Below are 24,150 nucleotides of genomic sequence, written 5' to 3' on the forward strand. Positions count from 1 at the left end.
AGGATGTGAGGAAAGGGGTGCGTGAGGGGACGGGATCGTGGGGAGGCGTTCGGCGCTCGGGAGTCCCCCCGTGGTGGCAGCAAGGGGACTACAACTCCCAGCAGCCCTCGCGCGGCGCCATTCCCGGAGGGGCCTGAGTGGCTGCGAGCGGTGAGCGCGGGGGGCTCGGGTGGGGCTCAGGGGGGTTTTGGGGGGCTCAGGGGGCGAAATCGAACGAGGAGGAATGCGGCGAAGGGGGTGCATGAGGGGACGGGGGCGGGGGGAAGTGTTCGGGGCTCCTCCCCATAGTGGCAGCGGGGTACCCGAGGGACTACAACTCCCAGCAGCCCTCGCGCGGCGCCATTTCCGGCGGGGCCCGAGCGGCGGCGGGCGGTGAGCGCGGGGGGCTCGGGGGGCTTTGGGGGGATGTTCAGGGGGGTTTTGAGGGGTTTGGGGAAGTTTTGGGGGGTCCGGGGCGAACAGGAGCGTGGGGAGGAGGTGGAGAAGGGAGAGCGGGAGGAGATGGGGGCGTGGGACGGGGGAGGTCGTGGGAAAGGGGGTGCGAGAATGGGGGTGCGTGGGGAGGGGGCCCACACCGGCATCTCCCCACTTTAGGGGTCCCAGGCACAAAAAAACCCCCAACACGCTGATTTTGGGGTCCCAGCCCCCCGACCCCCGTTTTTGGGGTCCCAGCCCCACAGCCCCCCCCAAACTCGCTGATTTTGGGGTCCCGGACACAGAGAACCCCCGATTTTGGGGTCCCAACCCCAGCGTACCCCCTGATTTTGGGGTCCCAGCCCCATAGCACCACCTTATTTTGGGGTCCCAGCTCATCCCCTGTTTTTGGGGTCCCAGCCCCCCGACCCCCCGATTTTAGGGTCCCAGGTCATCCCCCGTTTTTGGGGTCCCAGCCCCACAGCACCCCCCGATTTTGGGGTCCCAGCCCCACAGCACCCCCCGATTTTGAGGTCCCATCTCATCCCCCGTTTTTGGGGTCCCAGCCCCACAGCACCCCCCGATTTTGGGGGTCCCAGCTCATCCCCCGTTTTTGGGGTCCCAGCCTCACAGCACCCCCCGATTTTGGGGTCCCAGCCCCATAGCACCCCCCGATTTTGGGGTCCCAGCCCCATAGCACCCCCTGATTTTGGGGTCCCATCTCATCCCCCATTTTTGGGGTCCCATCTCATCCCCCATTTTTGGCCTCCCAGCCCCACAGCACCCCCAACCCCGCCGATTTTGGGGTGCCAGCCCCTCCCCCCAGTTTCAGCATGGACACGTCGGAGCCGGGCAGCGCTGCCGAGGACGAGGAGGAGAAGGTTCCAGAAGTTCGGCCCCGCACCCGCTCCAACCCCGAGGGCGCCGAGGACCGAGCCCCGAGCGGGCCGGGCAGCGCCGGGAACCGGGGGGAGGCTCCGGGGAACCGGGGGGAGGCCCCGGGGAACCGGGGGGAGGCCCCGGGGAACCGGAGCGAGGGCGAGGGGGAGGCGGCCAGCGCCGGGCACAGCCCCCCCGGGCAGCCTGGCACGGCCTGGCACGGCCCGGGCAGCGGGCAGCACGGGCAGCACGGGGAGGTGACCGTGAGAACACCGCGGGTGAACTGCCCCGAGAAGGTGGTGAGGAACTGGGAGGGACTGGGGGGGACTGGGATGGACTGGGAGGGGATGGAGGGGAGTGGGATGGGACTGGGGGGACTGGGAGGGGACTGGGATGGACTGGGAGGGAATTGGGGGAAAATGGGAGGGATTGGGGGGGACTGGGAGGGAATTGGGATGGACTGGGAGGGAAGTGGGAGGGACTGGGAGGGGATTGGGATGGATTGGGAGGGGATTGGGGGGGACTGGGATGGACTGGGAGGGGATTGAGGGAAAATGGGAGGGATTGGGGGGGACTGGGAGAGACTGGGGGGAACTGGGAGGGAATTGGGATGGACTGGGAGGGAGTGGGAGGGAAGTGGGATGGGACTGGGAAGGGATTGAGGGAAGATGGGAGGGACTGGGTGGGGATTGGGATGGACTGGGATGGGACTGGGATGGACTGGGTGGGGATTGGGAGGGACTGGGTGGGGATTGGGGGGGACTGGGAGGGACTGGGAGGGATTGGGAGGGAATTGCGGGGATTGTTTGAGGGGGACTGGGAGGGGATGAGGAGGGACTGGGATGGACTGGGAGGGGATTGGGGAGAGATGGGAGGGGATGGAGGGAAAATGGGAGGGACTGGGGAGGACTGGGAGGGGATTGGGGGGACTGGGGGCACTCTGGGGGTCCCTGGGGACACTCGGGGGTCTCAGCCATGCCCCCTCCCTCCCTCCAGATCATCTGCCTGGACCTGGCTGAGGAGATGGCAGTGCCCAAACTGGAGTCCTTCAACGGGTCAGTGCCAGGGCACGGGGACAGGGCATGGGGACAGGGGATGGTGACAGACAGGGACAGGAGACAGTGACAGGGGATGGGGACAGGGACAGTGACAGGGGACGGGGACAGGGGAGAGTGCTGGGGGAGCTGGCTTTGGGGCCCTGAGCCCCAGCGCTGATTTGTGCCCATCCCTGTCCCCTGTGCCCATCCCTGTCCCTTGTCCTGTCCCCTGTCCCTTGTCCCTGTCCCTGTGCCCATCCTTGTCCCCTGTCCCTTGTCCCTGTCCCTGTGCCCATCCTTGTCCCTGTCCCCTGTGCCCATCCCTGTGTCCATCCCTGTTCCCTGTCCCTTGTCCCTGTCCCTGTGCCCATCCTTGTCCCCTGTCCCTTGTCCCTGTCCCTGTGCCCATCCTTGTCCCCTGTCCCTTGTCCCTGTGCTCCCTGGTTTTGGGGTCCCTGACCTGGTGCCTGTCAGTGCCAGGTGCAGTTTTGGGGTGCCAGGCAGGGGTTTGGGTGTGTTTGGGGTTTGTGGGTTTGGGGTTTGTGTGTTTGGGGTTTGGGGTTTGGGGTTTGGGGTTTGTGTATTTGGGGTTTGTGTGGTTTTTGGGGTTTGGCTGTTTGGGGTTTGGGGATTTAGGGTCGGGGTGGTTTTTGGGTTTGTGTGTTTGGGGTTTGTGTGTTCAGGGTTTGGGGTTTGTTTGGGGTTTGGTTTTTGGGGTCTGGTGTTTGGGGTTTGGCTGTTTGAGGTTTGTGTGGTTTTTGGGGTTTGTTTTTTGGGGTTTGTGTGGGGTTTGGGGTCTCTCTGGTGTTTGGGGTTTGGTTTTTGGGGTCTGTGTGATGTTTGGGGTCTGTGTGGTGTTTGGGGTTTGGTGTTTGGGGTCTGTGTGATGTTTGGGGATTGGTGTTTGGGGTCTGTGTGATGTTTGGGGTTTGGTGTTTGAGGTTTGGGGTTTGGGGTCTGTGTGATGTTTGGGGTTTGGGGTTTGGGGTTTGGGGTCTGTCTGGTGTTTGGGGTCTGTGTGATGTTTGGGGTTTGGTGTTTGGGGTCTGTGATGTTTGGGGTTTGGTGTTTGGGGTCTGTGTGATGTTTGGGGTCTGTGTGTTTGGGGTTTGGGGTCTGTGTGATGTTTGGGGTTTGGTGTTTGTGGTTTGGGGTCTGTGTGGTGTTTGGGGTCTGTGTGATGTTTGGGGTTTGGTGTTTGGGGTCTGTGTGATGTTTGGTGTTTGGGGTCTGGTGTTTGGGGTCTGTGTGGTGTTTGGTGTTCGGGGTCTGTCTGGTGTTTGGGGTCTGTGTGGTGTTTGGTGTTTGGGGTCTGGTGTTTGGGGTCTGTGTGGTGTTTGGTGTTTGGGGTCTGTCTGGTGTTTGGGGTCTGTGTGGTGTTTGGTGTTTGGGGTCTGGTGTTTGGGGTCTGTGTGGTGTTTGGTGTTCGGGGTCTATCTGGTGTTTGGGGTCTGTGTGATGTTTGGGGTTTGGTGTTTGGGGTTTGGTGTTTGGGGTCTGTGTGATGTTTGGGGTTTGGTGTTTGGGGTCTGGTGTTTGGGGTCTGGTGTTTGGGGCCTGGTGTTTGGGGTCTGTGTGGGGTGCCCTGACCCCTGCCCCCTGCCCCGTGCCCCGTGCCCCCTGCCCGCAGGTGCCGCAGCAACGCGCTGACGGTGGCGCAGAAGATGATCGAGATGTTCGTCAGGACCAAACACAAAATCGACAAAAGCCACGAGTTCGCCCTGGTGGTGGTGAACAACGACGCCACCTGGGTGGGGACAGGGACAGGGACAGGGACAGGGACAGGGACAGGGTGGGACAGGGACAGGGACAGGGTGGGGACAGGGTGGGGACAGGGACAGAGTGGGGACAGGGACAGAGTGGGGGACACAGGGACAGGGATGGGGTGGGGACAGGGACGGGGTGGGGACAGGGACAGGGTGGGACAGGGACAGAGATGGGCACAGGGACAGAGTGGGGGACACGGGGACAGGGACGGAGTGGGGACAGGGACAGAGTGGGGGACACGGGGACAGCCACAGGGATGGAGACAGGGATGGGGTGGGGACAGGGTGGGGACAGGGACAGGGTGGGTGACACAGGCACGGGGACAGGGTGGGACAGGGACAGGGATGGGTACAGGGACAGAGTGGGGGACACGGGGACAGGGATGGTGTGGGGACAGGGACAGGGTGGGTGACACGGGGACAGCCACAGGGATGAGGACAGGGATGGGGATGGGCACAGGAACAGGTTGGGGACAGGGACAGGGTGGATGACACAGGGACAGCCACAGGGATGGGGACAGGGGCAGGGTGGGGACAGGGACAGGGATGGGGATGGGGGCGGGGTGGGGACAGGGGTGGGGTGGGGACAGGGTGGGTTGACACAGGCACAAGGATAGGGACAGAGTGGGTGACACGGGCACAGGGACAGGGGGACAGGAGGGACAGGGATGGGCACAGGGACAAGAATGGGGACAGGGACAGAGTGAGTGACACGGGCACGGGGATAGCAAGGGGACAGGGAGGACGGGCACAGGGTGGGGACAGGGGACAGGGATGGGGACCGGGACAGGGAGGGACACAGAGGTGGGCACAGGGACACAGTGGGGACAAGGGATGGGCACAGGGTGGGGACAGGCCCGGTGCCAGCCCGGTGTCCCCGCAGCTCTCGGGGTTCACGTCAGACCCCCGCGAGGTTTGCAGCTGCCTCTACGACCTGGACACCGTCGTGTGCCAGTCCTTCAGTATCCTGCCGTGCCACCGGCTGCCAGCCTGGGCCCTGGGTGTCCCCTGGGTGTCCCCTGGGTGTCCCCTGGGTGTCCCCTGGGTGGCCCTGGGTGTCCCCTGGGTGCCAGCGGTGTCCCTTCTTTGCCATCGGGGCCGGCAGGGTGTCACTGGGGTCCCTTAGGTGGCATCGGGGTGTCCTGGGTGCCACCTGGGTGTCAAGGGTGGCCCTGGGGGTGGCACAGGTGTCAGGGTGACCCTGGGGGTGGCCCTGGGGGTGGCACAGGTGTCAGGGTGGCCCTGGGGGTGACCCTGGGGGTGGCACAGGTGCCGGGGTGGCCCTGGGGGTGGCACAGATACCAGGGTGGCCCTGGGGGTGACACAGGTGTCTGGGTGGCCCTGGGGGTGGCACAGATGTCAGGGGTGGCTCTGGGGGTGGCACAGGTGCCGGGGTGGACCTGGGGGTGGCCCTGGGGGTGGCACAGGTGTCAGGGTGGCCCTGGGGGTGGCACAGGTGTCAAGGGTGGCCTTGGGGGTGGCACAGGTGTCAGGGGTGGCCCTGGGGGTGACACAGGTGTCTGGGTGACCCTGGGGGTGGCCCTGGGGGTGGCACAGGTGTCAGGGTGGCCCTGGGGGTGGCCCTGGGGGTGGCACAGGTGGCAGGACCAGCCTTGACCCAAAGCTCAGATCTGGACGGACTCTTCAACCTCATGTGAGCACCAGGGGCTTCTGGAACGTTCCGGGGGGGTTGGAGGGTGCACCTGAGCCCTGTCCTTGTGGCTGCCACCCTGTCCCCTGTCCCTGTCCTGTCCCTGTCCCCATGGCTGCCACAGGAGGTGCCACCTGTCCCTGTCCCCATGGGTGCCCCCGTGTCCCCATGGGTGCTTCCCTGTCCCTATGGGTGCCACCCTGTCCGCATGGATGCCACCCCATTCCTGTCCCTGTCCTGTTCCTGTCCCCATGGCTGCCCCCTGTCCCCCTGGGTGCCCCCTTGTCCTGACCCTGTCCCCGCTCCCCTGTCCCGTCCCTGTCCCCCATGGGTCCCTGACCCTGTCCCCATGGTTGCCACCCTGTCCCATCCCTGTCCCCCTGTGTGCCCCCCGACCCTGTCCCTGTCCCCATGGGTGCCACCCTGTCCCTGTCCCCATGGCTGTCCCCTGGCTGTCCTGTCCCTGTCCCCATGGCTGTCCTGTCCCTGTCCCCATGGCTATCCCCATGGCTGTCCCCTGGCTGTCCCCTCACTGTCCCCTCTGTCCCAGCCAGCAGAAGGTGGAGCTGCTGGTGACCGACAATGTCCCTGTCCCCATGGCTGTCCCCTGGTTGTCCCATGGCTGTCCCCATGGCTGTCCCCTCAGTGTCCCCTCGGTGTCCCCTCTGTCCCAGCCAGCAGAAGGTGGAGCTGCCGGTGACCGACAATGTCCCTGTCCCCTGGCTGTCCCCATGGCTGTCCCCTCAGTGTCCCCTCTGTCCCAGCCAGCAGAAGGTGGAGCTGCCGGTGACTGACAATGTCCAGACCATCCCTGTCCCTGTCCTTGTCCCCATGGCTGTCCCCTGGCTGTCCTGTCCCTGTCCCCTGGCTGTCCCCATGGCTGTCCCCTCAGTGTCCCCTCTGTCCCAGCCAGCAGAAGGTGGAGCTGCCGGTGACCGACAATGTCCAGACCATCCCTGTCCCTGTCCCTGTCCCCATGGCTGTCCCCTGGCTGTCCTGTCCCTGTCCCCATGGCTGTCCCCTCAGTGTCCCCTCGGTGTCCCCCCTCTGTCCCAGCCAGCAGAAGGTGGAGCTGCCGGTGACCGACAATGTCCCTGTCCCCATGGCTGTCCCCTGGCTGTCCTGTCCCTGTCCCCATGGCTGTCCCCTGGCTGTCCCCATGGCTGTCCCCTCAGTGTCCCCTCGGTGTCCCCTCAGTGTCCCCTCTGTGTCCCAGCCAGCAGAAGGTGGAGCTGCCGGTGACCGACAATGTCCAGACCATCCCTGTCCCCTGGCTGTCCCATGGCTGTCCCCTGGCTGTCCCCATGGCTGTCCCCTCAGTGTCCCCTCTGTCCCAGCCAGCAGAAGGTGGAGCTGCCGGTGACCGACAATGTCCAGACCATCCCTGTCCCTGTCCCTGTTCCCTGGCTGTCCCCTGGCTGTCCCCTCAGCGTCCCCTCAGTGTCCCCTCTGTCCCAGCCAGCAGAAGGTGGAGCTGCCGGTGACCGACAATGTCCAGACCATCCCCCCGCCCTTCGTGGTCAGAACCATCCTGGTGTTCGGGCGCCCGCGCTGCCAGCCCCACTTCTGTGGGGGGGAGCCCGTCAAGGTCTGGGGCACCCCGAAATCCTACCTGGGACACCCCAACATCCCCCTGGGGCACCCCAAAATCCCCCTGGGGCACCCCAACATCCCCCTGGGGCACCCCAACATCCCCCATTTCCACCCCAAAACCCCCCTAGGGCACCCCAAAATCCCCCTGGGGCACCCCAACATCCCCCATTTCCACCCCAAAATCTCCCCGGGGCACCCCAAAATCCCCCCATAAAACCCCAACGTCCCCCACTTCTGTGGGGGGGAGCCCGTCAAGGTCTGGGGCACCCCAAAACCCCCTGGGGCACCCCAAAATCCTACCTGGGCACCCCGAAACCCCCCTGGGACACCCCAAAATCCTTCACTTCTGCGGGGGGGAGCCCATCAAGGTCTGGGGCACCCCAAAACCCCCTGGGACACCCTGAAACCCCCCTGGGACACCCCAAAACCCCCCTAGGGCACCCCAAAACCCCCCATTTCCACCCCAAAACCCCCCTGGGGCACCCCAAAATCCCCCTGGGACACCCCAAAATCCCCCTAGGGCACCCCAAAACCCCCCATTTCCACCCCAAAACCCCCCTGGGGCACCCCAAAATCCTACCTGGGACACCCCAAAATCCCCCTGGGACACCCCAAAATCCCCCTGGGGCACCCCAAAACCCCCTGGGACACCCCAACATCCCCCATTTCCACCCCAACATCCCCCTGGGACACCCCAACATCCCCCTGGGGCACCCCGAAACCCCCCTGGGACACCCCAAAATCCCCCTGGGGCACCCCAAAATCCCCCCGTAAAACCCCAACGTCCCCCACTTCTGCGGGGGGAGCCCTGTCAAGGTCTGGGGCACCCCAAAATCCTACCTGGGCACCCCAAAATCCCCCTGGGACACCCCAAAACCCCCTGGGACACCCTGAAACCCCCCTGGGACACCCCAAAACCCCCCTAGGGCACCCCAAAATCCCCCATTTCCACCCCAAAATCCCCCTGGGGCACCCCAAAATCCTACCTGGGGCACCCCAAAATCCCCCTGGGACACCCCAAAATCCTTCACTTCTGCGGGGGGGAGCCCGTCAAGGTCTGGGGCACCCCAAAATCCTACCTGGGGTGCCCCAAAATCCCCCTGGGACACCCCAAAACCCCCCCGTAAAACCCCAACGTCCCCCACTTATGCGGGGGGGAGCCCATCAAGGTCTGGGACACCCCAAATCCCCCATTTCCCACCTCAAATCCCCCTTTTCCCACCCCAAAATCCCCCTTTTCCCACCCCAAATCCCCCATTCCCACCCAAATCCCCCATTCCCACCCAAAATCCCCCATTTTCTCCCCAAAATCCCCCATTCCCACCCCAAAATCCCCTTTTTCCCCACCCCAAAATCCCCTTTTTTCCCCCCAAATCCCCCATTCCCACCCCAAATCCCCCATTCCCACCCCAAATTCCCTTTTCCCACCCCAAAATCCCCCATTCCCACCCAAAATCCCCCATTCCCACCCAAAATCCCCCATTTCCCCCCCAAATCCCCCATTTCCACCCAGATCCCCCATTTCCCACCCCGAAGCCCCCATTCCCACCCCAAAATCCCCCATTTCCCACCCCAAATCCCCCATTCCCACCCCAAAATCCCCCATTCCCACCCAAAATCCCCCATTTCCCACCCCAAAATCCCCCATTCCCACTCAAATCCCCATTTCCTCCCCAAAATCCCCCATTTCCACCCCAAAATCCCCCATTCCCACCCCAAAATCCCCCATTCCCACCCCAAATCCCCCATTTCCACCCCAAAATCCCCTGTTTCCCACCCCAAATCCCCCATTTCCACCCCAAAATCTCCCTTTTCCCACCCCAAATCCCCCATTCCCACCCCAAATCCCCTTTTCCCACCCCAAAATCCCCCATTTCCTCCCAAAATCTCCCTTTTTCCACCCCAAATCCCCCATTCCCACCCCGAATCCCCAATTCCCACCCCAAATCCCCCATTCCCACCCCAAAATCCCCCATTTCCACCCAAAATCCCCTTTTCCCACCAAATCCCCCATTCCCACCCCAAATCCCTTTTTCCTGCCCCATTTCCCCCAGCTCTGCCCCCAAAGTCCCCAAATTCCCCCTTTTTTCCCCCAGAAGCTGCTGCAGTGCCCCTATTTCTTCTTCGACGTCGTTTACATCCACAACGGGGCCGACGAGAAGGAAGACGAGAGCAGCTGGAAGGTGAAAAGGGCCAAAATCCCCCAAATTTACCCCAAATTTACCCCAAATCCCCCAAATTTCCCAAATTTCCCCCAATTTCCCCCAAATTCTGCCTTTTCCCCCCTCATTTTCCCCCGTTTTTCCCCTTTTTCGTCCTCGTTTTTCCTTTTTTATTCTCATTTTTTTAATTTTGTGGGAATGGGGGTTGGAGGGGGTGTGGGGAGGGGTTTTGGGGGAAAAAAGGGGAATTGGGGGAAAGGGGGATTGAGGTAAAAAAAAGATGGGGAATGGGGGGGGAATGGGGGAATTTAGGGGAAATGGGGTGGGATTTAGGGGGGTTTAGGGGAAAATGGGGTGAATTTTGGGGGTTTAGGGGAAAATGGGGTGGGATTGGGGGATTTAGGGGAAATGGCATGGGAATTAGGGGGTTTTAGGGGAAATGGGGTGGGAATGGGGGAAAATGGGGTGGGAATTGGGGGGTTTGAGGGGGAATGGGGTGGATTTGGGATTTAGGGAGAAATGGGGTGGGATTTAGGGGGGTTTAGGGGAAAATGGGGTGGGAATGGGATTTAGAGGGAAAATGGGGTGGGAAGGGGGGGTTTGGGGAAAATGGGGTGGGAGTTGGGGGATTTAGGGGAGAATGGGGGTGGGATTTTGGGGTATTTAGGGGAAATAGGGTGGGAATGGGGAAATGGGGAGGGAATTGGGGGGACTTAGGGGGAGATGGGGTGGGAATGGGATTTAGAGGAAAATGGGGTGGGAATGGGGGGAGGGTTTGGGGAAAATGGGTGAGAATGGGGGATTTAGGGGAAATTGGGGGATTTGAGAGGGAATGGGGGATTTAGGGGAAATGGGGTGGGAATTGGGAAATGGGGTGGGAATTGGGGGATTTAGAGGAAATGGGGTGGGAATGGAGGGATTTAGGGGAAATGGGGTGGCAATGGAGGATTTAGGGGAAAATGGGGTGGGAATGGAGGGATTTAGGGGAAATGAGGTGGAAATGGAGGATTTAGGGGAAATGGGGTGGGAATTGGGAAATGAGGTGGAAATGGAGGGATTTAGGGGAAATGGGGTGGAAATGGGGGGATTTTGGGGAAATGGGGTGGGAATGGAGGGATTTAGGGGAAATGGAGTGAGATTTAGAGGGTTTAGGGGAAAATGGGGTGGGATTTAGGGGGGTTTAGGGGAAATGGGGTGGGAATTGGGGATTTATGGGAAATTGGGGTGGGAATTGGGGGTTTTGGGGGAAATGGGGGTGGGAATGGGGGGGTTTGGGGGAAATGGGGGGATTGAGGGGAAATGGGGTGGGAACTGGGAAATGGGGTGGAAATTGAGGGATTTAGGGGAAATGGGGTGGAAATGGGGGATTTAGGGGAAATGGGGTGGGAATGGAGGGATTTAGGGGAAATGGGGTGAGAATGGAGGGATTTAGGGGAAAATGGGGTGGGAATGGGGGATTTAGGGGAAATGGGGTGGCAATGGGATGGGTTTGTGGGGAATTCTGGAGGCCAGAGCACACTGGGGATCACCAACAGCGGGGTGACACCCGGACAGATTCTGGGGGGGATTTTTGGGCGACAAAAGGCAGAAATCTCTGAAGGATTTGAGAGCAGCAGGAGGCAGATTTAACCCCTCGCTGTCCCCTGCCCAGGACATGTTTGGGTTCTTTGGCAGCCTGGACACCAAGGGCACCAGCTACAAGTACGAGGTGGCGCTGGCGGGGCCGGCGCTGGAGCTGCACAACTGCATGGCCAAGCTGCTGGCGCATCCCCTGCAACGGCCCTGCCAGAGCCACGCCTGCTACGGGCTGCTGGACGGCGGGGACAGCCCCGAGGGGGACAGGGACACCAGCTGAGGGGACAGGGACAGGCCATGGGGACAGCCCCGAGGGGGATAGGGACACCAGCTGAGGGGACGGGGACAGCCCCGAGGGGGACAGGGACACCAGCTGAGGGGACAGGGACAGGTCACGGGGACAGCCCCGAGGGGGACAGGGACACCAGCTGAGGGGACGGGGACAGGCCACGGGGACAGCCCCGAGGGGGATAGGGACAGGCCACGGGGACAGCCCCGAGGGGGACAGGGACACGCCACGGGGACAGCCCCTAGGGGGACAGGGACACGCCACGGGGACAGCCCCTAGGGGGACAGGGACACCAGCTGAGGGGACAGGGACACGCCACGGGGACAGCCCCGAGGGGGACGGGGACACCAGCTGAGGGGACGGGGACAGGCCATGGGGACAGCCCCGAGGGGGACAGGGACACCAGCTGAGGGGACGGGGACACACCACGGGGACAGCCCCGAGGGGGACAGGGACACCAGCTGAGGGGACAGGGACATGCCACGGGGACAGCCCCGAGGGGGACAGGGACATCAGCTATGGGGACGGGGACAGGCCATGGGGACAGCCCCGAGGGGGACAGGGACACCAGCTGAGGGGACAGGGACAGCCCCGAGGGGGACAGGGACACCAGCTGAGGGGACAGGGATAGGCCATGGGGACAGCCCCGAGGGGGACAGGGATAGGCCATGGGGACAGCCCCGAGGGGGACGGGGACACCAGCTGAGGGGATGGGGACAGGCCACGGGGACAGCCCCGAGGGGGACAGGGACACCAGCTGAGGGGACAGGGCTGCTACCCTCTGAGGGGACAGCCCCGAGGGGGAAGCCACCAACTGAGGGGACAGGCTACCCCTGGGAGGACAGGCCACCTCCTGAGGGGACAGCCCTGCCACTCCTGAGGGGATAGCCCTGCCACCAACTGAGGGGACAGTCCTGAGGGAAGGGACAGCCCTGAGGGCAAAGCCACCCCCTGAGGGGACAGTCCCACCCCTGAGGGGACAGTCCCACCCTCTGAAGGGACAGTCCCACCCCCTGAGGGGACAGTCCCACCCCCTGAGGGGACAGCCCTGACAGAGGGGACAGCTCTGAGGGCCAGGCCACCCCCTGAGGGGACAGCTCCGAGAGAGGGGACAGCCCTGCCAGCGAGGCCACCCTCTGAGGGGACAGCCCCGCCCCGTGAGGGGACAGGCCACCCCGAGGCGACAGCCCTGCCCTGTGACAAAGGCCAGTCCCCGTTTTTAGGACATATGTCGCAGCAGCGATGGCATTGGTGGGAAAAATGCAGATTTGGGTGGTTGGGGTTCGGGACAGGAGGAGAAAATAAAACCCGAGGGGTGTGGGTGACTGTGTGTGTGTGTGTCCCAACCCCGTGGGGACAGCCCGGAGTGACCCTTCCCTCTGGCCACCAGGGACAGGGAGGGGACAGGGACAGGGAGATGGGCGGGGGAGGGGACAGGGAGATGGGCGGGGACGGGGACAGGGATGGGGACAGGGAGATGGGCAAGGGACAGGAACACGGACAGGGGACAGGGACAGGGATGGGGACGGGGACATGGGCAGGGGACAGGGACATGGGCAGGGGACAGGAACAGGGATGGGGACACGGACATGGGCGAGGGAGGGGACAGGGACACGGGCAGGGGATGGGGACAGGGAGATGGGCAAGGGACAGGAACACGGACAGGGGACAGGGACAGGGATGGGGACAGGGATGGGGACAGGGACATGTGCGGGGGAGGGGACGTGGACATGGACAGGGGACAGGGACATGGGCGGGGAGGGGACAGGGATGGGGACAGGAACACGGGCAGGGGACAGGAGACATGGGCAGGGGACAGGGACAGGGACATGGGCGGGGGACAGGGGCATGGGCAGGAGACAGAGACAAGGACATGGGCAGAGGAGGGGACAGGGATGGGGACAGGGACACGGGCAGGGGACAGGGACAAGGATGGGGACAGGCACAGGGACCAGGGACAGGAACATGGCCAGGGAACAGGGACACGGACAGGCGACACGGACACGGACAGGGACAGGGGACATGGACAGGGACAGGAGACAGGGGACAGGTCATGCCCGCGCTGCCCCGAGCCGCAGCCGTTCCCCAAATCGAGGTTTTTTACCCCATTTCGGTAAATCCCGGCCGAGCCCGCCGGGCTCTCTCTGCAGGGGACACGGAGCTCCCTGCTGGGGACAGGCGGGAGCCTCAGCGTCCCAGCGGTCACCGAGGCCACCCCGCTTTGTCCCCGCAGCTGGGACAGAGCTGTCCCCCGTCCAGCACAAACAAAATCCTATTCTGGGCCCTGACCTGCCCCAAACCTCGGCCCACGCGCGACAATTGCGGTGTGGCCAGCAGCGCCACCGCCACATCCCGGCACGGCCACGGCCGGAGCGGGTCCGCCTGTCCCCGTCTGTCCCCGTCTGTCCCCTCTTGTGCCCTCTGTCCCCGCTCTCCCCTCCTGTCCCCTCCTGTGCCCTCTGTCCCCGCTGTCTCCTCCTGTCCCCTCTGTCCCCTCGGGTCCCCGCTCTCCCCTCCTGTCGCCTCCTGTGCCCTCTGTCCCCGCTGTCCCCTCTGCTCCCCTCTGTCCCTGCCTATCCCCTCCTGTCCCCTCTGTCCCCTCCTGTCCCCGCTGTCCCCTCCTGTCCCCTCTGTCCCATCCGCTCCCCTCTTGTCCCCTCTGTCCCTGCCTATCCTCTCTGTCCCTTCTGTCCCTGCCTATCCCCTCTGTCCCTGTCTGTCCCCTCTGCCCCCTCCTGTTCCCCCCCTGTCCCCCCCGTCCCCCCCGTCCCCCCTGTCCCCGCTGTCCCCTCTGTCCCCTCCTGTCCCCCCTGTCCCCCCTGTCCCCTCTGCCCCCTCCTGTCCCCTCTGCCCCCTCCCGTCCCCCCTGTCCCCTCTGCCCCCTCCTGTCCCCTCTGTCCCCTCTGTCCCCGCTGTCCCCTCTGTCCCCTCCATGGACCCCGCCGTGCCCCGTGCCACGCTGAAGGTGCTGGCTCTGTGCGCGGCGCTGCTGCTGCTGGTGGCGGCGGTGACAGTGGCGGTGGCGCTGCTGCTGTGGCGCTCCGAGGCGCTGGGGAAGCTCCGCGGGTGCCGCGAGCGGGCGGCGAACGAGAGCCGGGAGCTCGGGACGCGCCTGGCGGAGCTGGAGCGGCACCGGCAGCGCCTGCGGAGCGACGGGGACGCGCTGCGCCGGGAGCTGGCCCGGGCACGGCGGGACAGCGACAGGGACAATGCCAGCCTCGCGTCCTGCCGCCAGCGGGCGGTAGGTGGCGGTGGGATGGGGACAAGTCACCTGTCCCCAGAGGTGGCGGAGGGATGGGGATAAGTCACCTGTCCCCAGAGGTGGCGGAGGGATGGGGATAAGTCACCTGTCCCCAGAGGTGGGCGGAGGGATGGGGACAAGTCACCTGTCCCCAGAGGTGGCGGAGGGATGGGGATAAGTCACCTGTCCCCAGAGGTGGCGGAGGGATGGGGACAAGTCACCTGTCCCCAGAGGTGGCCTCAGGGATGAGGGAAAGTCACCTGTCCCTATAGGTAGGTGAAGGGATGGGGACAAGTCACCTGTCCCCAGAGGTGGCGGAGGGACGGGGAAAAGTCACCTGTCCCCAGAGGTGGCGGAGGGATGGGGACAAGTCACCTGTCCCCATAGGTGGCGGAGGGATGGGGATAAGTCACCTGTCCCCATAGGTGGCCGCAGGGATGGGGGAAAGTCACCTGTCCCCATAGGTGGGTGAAGGGATGGGGACAAGTCACCTGTCCCCATAGATGGCGGAGGGATGGGGACAAGTCACCTGTCCCAATAGGTGGGCAGAGGGATGGGAACAAGGAGGGGTTTGGTCACTTTGGGGTGGCAAACAGGACGGGGACACCTCCTGTCCTCTCAGCAGTGTCCCCTGTCCCCCCTCGAGCTGGAGGGATGGGGACAGGGCGATGTTTGGTCACTTTGGGGTGGCAAATGGGACGGGGACACCTCCTGTCCCCTCAGTAGCCCCTCACATCTGTCCCCTGTCCCCATAGGTGGCCGGAGGGATGGGGACAAATCACTTGGTCACTTTGGGGTGGCACACAGGATGGGGACACCCTCCTGTCCCTTCAGCATTCCCTGTCCCCATAGGTGGCCGGGAGATGGGGACAAGGAGGGGTTTGGCCACTTTGGGGTGGCAAACGGGATGGGGACACCTCCTGTCCCCTCAGCAGTGTCCCCTGTCCCTCCCCCCTGTCCAGCGGCCCAGCCCAGGGGCTGCTCCATCCCCGGGGGAATTCCCAGTTCCAGCCGGGAGGGTGAGCTGGGACACGGGCACCGCCACCTCGGGGGACACAGCTGTCACCTCCCTGCGGGGACACCCCAAAAACGAGCCCTGGGGGGGACAGAGCTGTCACCTCCCTGCAGGGACACCCCAAAGCCGAGCCCTGGGGGGACAGAGCTGTCACCTCCCTGCAGGGACACCCCAAAGCCGAGCCCTGGGGGGACAGATCTGTCACCTTCCCCTGCGGGGACACCCCAAAGCCGAGCCCTGCGGGGACAGATCTGTCACCTTCCTGCGGGGACACCCCAAAGCCGAGTCCTGGGGAGGACAGATCTGTCACCTCCCTGCAGGGACACCCCAAAGCCGAGCCCTGGGGGGACAGAGCTGTCACCTCCCTGCAGGGACACCCCAAAGCCGAGTCCGGGTGGGACAGAGCTGTCACCTCCCTGCAGGGACACCCTAAAGCCGAGTCCGGGTGGGACAGAGCTGTCACCTCCCTGCAGGGACACCCCAAAGCCGAGTCCGGGTGGGACAGATCTGTCACCTTCCCCTGCGGGGACACCCCAAAGCCGAGCCCTGCGGGGACAGAGCTGTCACCTCCCTGCGGGGACACCTCAATGCCGAGTCCGGGTGGGACAGATCTGTCACCTTCCCCTGCGGGGACACCCCAAAGCCGAGTCCGGGTGGGACAGAGCTGTCACCTCCCTGCAGGGACACCCCAAAGCCGAGCTCTGGGGGGACAGAGCTGTCACCTCCCTGCAGGGACACCCCAAAGCCGAGCTCTGGGGGGACAGAGCTGTCACCTCCCTGCAGGGACACCCCAAACCCGAGCCCTGGGGGGGCAGAGCTGTCACCTCCCCCTGCGGGGACACCCCAAAGCCGAGTCCTGGGGGGAACAGATCTGTCACCTTCCCCTTCAGGGGACACCCCAAAGCCGAGTCCGGGTGGGACAGATCTGTCACCTCCCTGCAGGGACACCCCAAAGCCGAGTCCGGGTGGGACAGATCTGTCACCTCCCTGCAGGGACACCCCAAAGCCGAGCCCTGGGAGGACAGAGCTGTCACCTCCCTGTGGGGACACCCCAAAGCCGAGTCCGGGTGGGACAGAGCTGTCACCTCCCTGCAGGGACACCCCAAAGCCGAGCCCTGCGGGGACAGAGCTGTCACCTTCCTGTGGGGACACCCCAAAGCCGAGCCCTGGGGGGACAGAGCTGTCACCTCCCTGCAGGGACACCCCAAAGCCGCTCCCCGCCCGTCCCGCCCGTCCCGCTCCCGGCGGGGCCGCTGTCCCGGTCCAGCCCGGTAATTACCGGGTCCCGAGGCCGCCGCTCCCGGGTTTGTCCTTCCCGGGTATTTTTAGCTGCGGTCGCAGCCGGGCCAGGGCCCGGAGGAAGAGCCGGGTCCCGCCGCCCCTCTCGGGCCCATCCGGCCGAACAATGGCCCGGGGAGGCTGCAGAATGTCCCCGTTTCCCGGGGCTGGGCAGGGCTGGGCAGCTTCTTGGAGAGCTCCTGTCCCCCTGTCCCCTCCCTGGCACCAGCGGTGACACCCGCGGGGTGACCTGGGCCTGCTGGGACAGGTCACAGCTGCGCCAGGATGAGTGTCACTTCAGGGAGGAGGGATTGTCCCCAAAGCCACGTCAGCAGCGCTTTGAGGGATGTGATGGGAGGGGGACAGGCGCCCAGGAGCCACGTGGGGACACTTGGGGACATGGGTGACCTGTGTGATTGCCATGCTCAGGCTGAGCCGTCCCTGCAGGGAGCTCAGGATTGTCCCCAAATCTGTGACATCCACGTCCCCACCCCTCCGAGGAACAGGAGGGGAGGGGGACAGGCGCCCAAAGTCACCAGGAGTGTGGGGACACTTGGGGACATTGGGTGACCTGCGGCTCTCCTGTGCTGCCCACCCTCAGGACGAGCCACCCCTCCAGGGCAGAGGGATTGTCCCCAAATCCATGTCCCCGCCTTTGGAGGAGGATGAGGGGGGACCCAAGGCCACCAGGGGCGTGGGGACAGCTCGGGGACAGGGGGTGACAGCGAGGCAGAGGAGCAGGAGGGCTCTGACAGCAGATGAAGAGTCGGGGGTGGCGGGGAGGGGACACTGCCCACGGCTGTCCCCACGTGTCCCCTGTCGCCAGGCCGGGCTGGAGGCCAATGTCACCGCGCTGGGGGACGAGCTGGTGGCGCTGCGGCGCGAGCGGGCCCGGCTGGCCGGTGACAAAGTGGCGCTGCAAGGTGAGCTCAGTCCCTCTGTCGCCGCCGGCGCTGCGCTCCGTCCCGAGGTGACGCCGGTGTCGCCGCTGTCCCCAGAGGAGGTGGCGCGGGGCGCGGAGCAGGCGCGGGAGCTGCGGCGGCGGCTGCGGGAGGCGCTGGAGGAGCAGCGGGAGCTGCGGGAGCGCCGGGAGCGCTGCGAGGCGCGACAGAGGGAGCTGCAGGACAGCCTGTAAGGGACCGGGCCCTTGGTGACACCTCCTGGCCCTCGGTGACAATCCCCGTGTCCCTTGGTGACACCTCCTGTCCCCCGGTGACATCCCCCTGGCCCTTGGTGACATCTCTCTGTCCTTTGGTGACACCCTCTGTCCCTTGGTGACATCCCCGTGTCCCTTGGTGACACCCCTGTCCCTTGGTGACATCCCCGTGCCCCCCGGTGACATCCCCCTCTCCCTTGGTGACATCTCTCTGTCCCTCGGTGACACCCCCTGTCCCTCGGTGACATCCCTCTGTCCTTTGGTGACATCCCCCTGTCCCTTGGGGACATCCCCCTGTCCCTTGGGGACATCCCCCTGTCCCTTGGTGACATCTCTCTGTCCCTTGGTGACATCCCCTGTCCCTCGGTGACACCCCCTGTCCTTTGGTGACACCCCCTGTCCCTCGGTGACATCTCTCTGTCCCTCGGTGACACCCCCTGTCCCCCGGGGACAATCCCCCTGTCCCTCGGTGACATCTCTCTGTCCCTCGGTGACACCCCCTGTCCCCCGGGGACAATCCCCGTGTCCCTTGGTGACATCTCTCTGTCCCTCGGTGACATCCCCCTGTCCCTCGGTGACACCCCCTGTCCCCCGGGGACACCCCCCCTAAGGTCCTTGTCACCCTCCTCCTGGTGGGCCATCCCCAGGGCAGCCACCCCCCCCCCACCTTGTGACACCCTGTCCTGTCCCTCTGTCCTCATGGGGACCCCCCGTGTGTCCCCCAGTCCCCTCCTCCCCTTCCCTGTCCCTGTCCCGCCTTGGGGACGCCCTGTCCTGTCCCTCCTCCCCTTGGGCACCCCCCGTGTCCCCAGCCCGGGTCAGGGCCACCCCCCCACGTGTCCCCGCTGTCCCCACAGCCGGGACCACGCGGCCGAGCTGGAGGCGCTGCGGCGGCGGGGCCGGGACAGGGGCGGCGGCCGCAGGTGTCCCCCGGGCCAGCGGTACTGGGGGGACACGGGGACAGCCCGGGGAGGGGGGACAGCCCGAGGGGACAGCCCGAGGAGAGGGGGGGACAGCCCGAGGGGACAGCCTGGAGAGGGGGGACAGCCCGGGGAGGGGGGACAGCTCGAGGGGGACAGCTCGAGGGGACAGTCCGAGAGGACAGCCTGGAGAGGGGGGGACAGCCCGAGGGGGACAGTCCGAGGGGACAGCCCGGGGACAGGGAAGAGGGGGGGCAGCTCGGGGAGGGGGACAATCCGGGAAAGGGACAGCCCGGGAAGGTGTCACAGCCCACGGACTGGGAAATCCCGCAAGGGGGGACATCCCGGAGAGAGGGGACACCCGGGAGGAGGGGACGGACACCCCCGGGAGGAGGGGACACCCGGGAGGAGGGGACACCCGGGAGGAGGGGACAGACAGCCCCGGGAGGAGGGGACAGACAGCCCCGGGAGGAGGGGACACCCGGGAGGAGGCACAGCGCGGAGCGGTGGCTCCCCGCCGTTGTCGCCGTGTCCCCGCGGCAGCAGGAGCCGCTCCGGGCTCACCCCCGCCCCCTCCCCCTGCAGGAGGGGCTGAGGCCCCGCGGCCCCCCCGGCCCCCCCGCGAGTGCCACATCCCCGGGGCCGCCGTGTCCCCAGCGCTGCCACCGGCGGGGCTGGCCCGGCCCCGGAGCCGCCAGCGCAGCGCGGGAGCCCCGGGGGGGGACAGGGGTCCTGATCCCGCTGATCCCAACGATCCCACTGATCCCCAATCCCACTGATCCCATTGATCCCCAATCCCACTGATCCCATTGATCCCCAATCCCATTGATCCCATTGATCCCAAATCCCATTGATCCCTGGTCCCATTGATACCCAATCCCAATGATCCCACTGATCCCTGATCCCACTGTGATCCCCAATCCCATTGATCCCATTGATCCCATTGATCCCTGATCCCACTGTGATCCCCAATCCCATCGATCCCATTGATCCCACTGATCCCTCATCCCACTGATCCCATTGATCCCACTGATCCCTGATTCCATTGATCCCCGATGCCACTGTTCCCATTGATCCCCCATCCCACTGATCCCACTGATCCCATTGATCCCTGATCCCACTCATCCCTGATCCCATTGATCCCCGATCCAAATGACCCCTGATCCCATTGATCCCCGATCCCACTGATCCCTGATCCCACCGTGATTCCTGGCCCCACTGGGTCCCGATCCCATTCCATGTCCCGATCCCGATCCCTTTGTGCCACCGTCCCGTGTCCCACTCCCGCCGTGTCCCCATGGCGGCCCCACAGGGGACAGGGGGGTCCCTTCCCAGTTTTGGGGCAGTTTCGGCTCATCCCGGGCGCGGATTTCCCCGGAATCCCCTCCGGGAGCTGCGGCCCCACCCGCGGCTCTCCGAGCCCGGGGCCAGCGGGAATTTGGGGCATTTTGGGGAGATTGGGCAATAAAAGCCGCGCTGCTCACCAGGACATGTCCCTGTGCCACCAGCCCGCGTCCCCTGTCCCTCTGACCCCAACTGTCCCCTCCCTCTGACCCCAACTGTCCCCTCCCCGAACTCCAGGGATTTCTCCCATCCCGGACCCCAAAACTCCCCGAGAGGGGACTGGGGGACACAGAGCCACCCCCCTGTCGCGGGGCCACCCCCGGTGTCTGTCGCCGCACGGGGACATCGCCGCCACGGCGGCTCCGCCCAGCCGGGAATGGTTGTCCCCGTGTCCCCACCCCGATCCCGCTCCCTGCGGGTCCCTGGGGGTCGGGGCGGCCTTGGGGACACCTTGGGGACATGGAGGGGACTCAGCGCAGGGAAAAGGGTGGAGTTTGGGGTGGCGTGGCTGAAGTGGGGGGGACACCGCCCCATTGTCCCTCGGTGCCACCTCGAACCGGGTGGCTGGGGGTGTCCAGGCCCTGACTACGGCCACTGTCCCCTGTCCCCATCCCGTGGCGATGTCGCCATCCCCCAGCCCCGCAGGACGCCCGGGGGGTTCCGGGGGGCTCGGGGGGGCTCGGGGGGGCCGGGCGGCGGGGCGCCCCGGGCGCTGACCCCGGGCCGGTGGCTGTTTCCTGCCCTGGCTGCCCCGGGTCCCTCGGGGACCGGGAAGTGTCTGCGATGGCCCGGCCGGTGTCGCTGCCGGAGCCATTCTCAGCTACCGCCGCTTCCTTTTCCTGAGCTGCAAATAGCAGTGAGTCACCCGCGGGGACACTGCCACCTCCCCCCGGGGGGACACTGCCATCCCTGACCCCCCCCCGAGGGGGACTGCCACCCCCGCGAGGGGCACTGCCACCTCCCCCCGGGGGGACACTGCCATCCCTACCCACCCCGAGGGGCACTGCCACCCCCCTGAGGGGACACTGCCACCCCGAGGGGACACTGCCACCCCCGAGGCGACACTGCCATCCCTGACCCCCCCCCGAGGGGCACTGCCACCCCCCCGAGGGGACACTGCCACCCCCCTGAGGGGACACTGCCACCCCCGCCCCCCGAGGGCTCCTCGCAGCCTCCCGGGACCCCACAGATTCCCCCCCCCCCGTCTGTCCCATTCCCAAATTAACCCTCCCAATTAACACCCCGCCCTAATTAACCCATCCCCACACCGTGGGAACGCTGCTCCCAGTTCGTGGATGCCATTCCCAGTTTGGGAATTCTGTTCCCAGTTCGGGGATGTTATTCCCAGTTCAGGAACTCTGTTCCCAGTCCGAGAATGCCGTTCCCAGTTCGGGGATGTTATTCCCAGTTTGGGAGCGCCGTTCCCAGTTCAGGGCTGTTATTCCCAGTTCAGGAGCTCTGTTCCCAGTTCGGGAATGCCACTCCCAGTTCAGGGCTGTTATTCCCAGTTCAGGAGCTCTGTTCCCAGTTCGGGAATGCCACTCCCAGTTCAGGGCTGTTATTCCCAGTTCAGGAGCTTTGTTCCCAGTTCGGGAATGCCGCTCCCAGTTCAGGGCTGTTATTCCCAGTTCAGGAGCTCTGTTCCTAGTTCGGGAATGCCGCTCCCAGTTCAGGGCTGTTATTCCCAGTTCAGGAGCTCTGTTCCCAGTTCGGGAATGCCGCTCCCAGTTCAGGGCTGTTATTCCCAGTTCAGGAGCTCTGTTCCCAGTTCGGGAATGCCGCTCCCAGTTCGGGGATGCCATTCCCAGTTCAGGAGCTCTGTTCCCAGTTCGGGAATGCCGCTCCCAGTTCCCTCCCATCCCAAACCCTCGCAGGGCGCGGTGGAATAAATCGGGCAGGAGAATTTCTCCTTTCCGTGCCTTTATTCAAACCCAGCTCGGCTGGGGAGAGCCGCCGGGCCGCGCTCCCCCCGCCGCTGCTGCCGGGAGCGGCACGGAGGAGGAGGAGGAGGAGGAGGAGGAGGGCAGCTTCATCCGCTGCTCTGCAGGCAGAGCTGGGGGTTCCATCCTCACCAGAGCGCCTGGAGATTCCCCAATTTTGCGTTTTGACATTCGGGGTGCTCTTTTTGGCCGATGTCTTTAGGGTGAAAGGTGAAAAGGATCTCGGCGGGCACTGGATTCTGCTCCTCACGTCCAGACATCGCTTCGATCTCTTCATTCCGCGCTGGCTCGTTGTGTTTAGGGGTTTTGGCTCGGTTCGGTGAGGGGTTTCCTCATTCGCACGCCAGCCCTGATGTCCCCTCCTGCCCCGGGTGCCACCCTCCAGGCAGCAGCAGGGACGAAAAGGGGAATTCTCAACCATCGACAGCAGGGAGTTAACAAAAAGTTATTGACAGCAGGTGATAACAACATGAAGCTATCAGCAGCCAACAGCCAGAGCTCCACCCTGGCAGCGAGGGGCCCAACCTGTCAACTCTGCAATTTAAAAAAAAAAAAATTGGGTAAATTTTCTACCCACAACAGGGAGGAACGCTCTGGCCCCTCCCGGGTTCGGGATTTGGGATCCCCCCGCTGGGAGTGGCTCAGGGACACCGGGATGTCACCTCTGTCCCCTCCCAGCGGCTCGGGGGAATTCTCTGAAGGAACGGGGGGCTCGAGGAGGGGGTGGGACACCGGGATGTCACCTCTGTCCCCTCCCGGCGGGTCGGGGGGCTCGGGGGGGCCCGGATGCGTCGCTGCCCTTTGCACAGGATGCGGCCGCCGGAAAATCCAACTTTCCTGGAAACCCGCTTCAAAGTGCGCCCAAGGATGCTGGGAAGCCACGGCCGAGCTGCTCCCGGTCCCTGTCCCCGTCCCTGTCCCTGCCTTCCCACGGGGGCTTCGTCCCTGCCTCACTCGGTGCCACCCGAGCTGTCCCCGTCCCCGTGTGCCACCCCCGTGCCACCCCCGTGCCACCCTCGGGGTCCCCCCCGGCGCTCCCGGGGGGATCAGCGCTGGAATTCCCGTGCCGAGGGTGGGAGTTTTGGGGCGGGAGGCAAATCCCGACAATTCCGAACAATTCCAGGCAATTCCCGACAGTTCCAGACAATTCCAGGCAATTCCCGACAATTCCAAACAATTCCAGGCAATTCCAGGGGGCACCGAAATGGGGATGGGGGGAATCGAATCCCACGGTTTTGGGGCGGGAGAGCAATTCCAGGGATGCGCCGGGCACCGAAGTGGGTTGCAAGGAATGGAATCCCACTTTTTTTTCGCCCCTCCTCTCCACTCCGTGAAGAACAAAGCTGCGCCCTGATCACCCGGGGGATGGAATTCCCTGGAACTCCCCCGCCGGGAGTGGGAATTTTGGGGCAGGAGACAATTCCAGACAATCCCAGGGGCGTGCCGGGCACTAAAACAGGATGGAGGGAACGAAATCCCTTTTTTTTCCCCCTCCACTCCAGGAACAACAACCCCAGCGCCCCGATCACCCGGCGGGATCGAATTCCCTGGAATTTTCCCACGCCGGGAGTGGGAATTTTGGGGCAGACACTTCCAGACAATCCCAGGGGCGCGCCGGGCACCGAAATGGGATTGAGGGAACGAAATTCCATCTTTTAACCCCTCCACTCCAGGAACAACACCCCCAGCGCCCCGATCACCCGGCGGGATCCAATTCCCGGCAATTCCCACGCCGGGAATGGGATTTTTGGGGCAGAAAATTCCAGACAATCCCAGGGGCTCGCCAGGCGCTGAAATGGGATGAAGGGAACGAAATCCTTTTTTTTTCCCTTTCCACACTTCAGGAGCAACAACCCCAGCGCCCCCATCACCCGGCGGGATCCAATTCCC

The 24,150-nt window shown here is 64.6% G+C and overlaps 1 protein-coding gene across 3 annotated transcripts; it reads left to right on the top strand.

Annotated features, from left to right (window-relative positions):
• The first annotated feature begins 262 nt into the window (after positions 1-262).
• Positions 263-12,691, top strand: BABAM1 (BRISC and BRCA1 A complex member 1). Of its 3 annotated transcripts, none has more exons than XM_059869911.1 (8): positions 1,188-1,592; positions 2,290-2,348; positions 3,961-4,081; positions 4,980-5,058; positions 5,726-5,750; positions 7,206-7,335; positions 9,437-9,523; positions 11,154-12,691. In XM_059869911.1, the coding sequence occupies exons 1-8, from the start codon at positions 1,248-1,250 to the stop codon at positions 11,355-11,357; spliced, it is 1,050 nt and encodes a 349-aa protein (XP_059725894.1). In that variant the 5' UTR covers positions 1,188-1,247; the 3' UTR covers positions 11,358-12,691. The 3 variants fall into 3 exon arrangements, with proteins under 3 accessions (XP_059725893.1, XP_059725894.1, XP_059725895.1); XM_059869912.1 differs by having other exon boundaries at positions 9,440-9,523; XM_059869910.1 differs by lacking the exons at positions 7,206-7,335; positions 9,437-9,523; positions 11,154-12,691 and adding exons at positions 263-372; positions 6,657-7,125.
• The last annotated feature ends 11,459 nt before the right edge of the window (positions 12,692-24,150 follow it).

This window comes from Haemorhous mexicanus, chromosome 29 (genome assembly GCF_027477595.1).
Source record: "Haemorhous mexicanus isolate bHaeMex1 chromosome 29, bHaeMex1.pri, whole genome shotgun sequence".
Lineage (NCBI taxonomy): Eukaryota > Metazoa > Chordata > Aves > Passeriformes > Fringillidae > Haemorhous > Haemorhous mexicanus.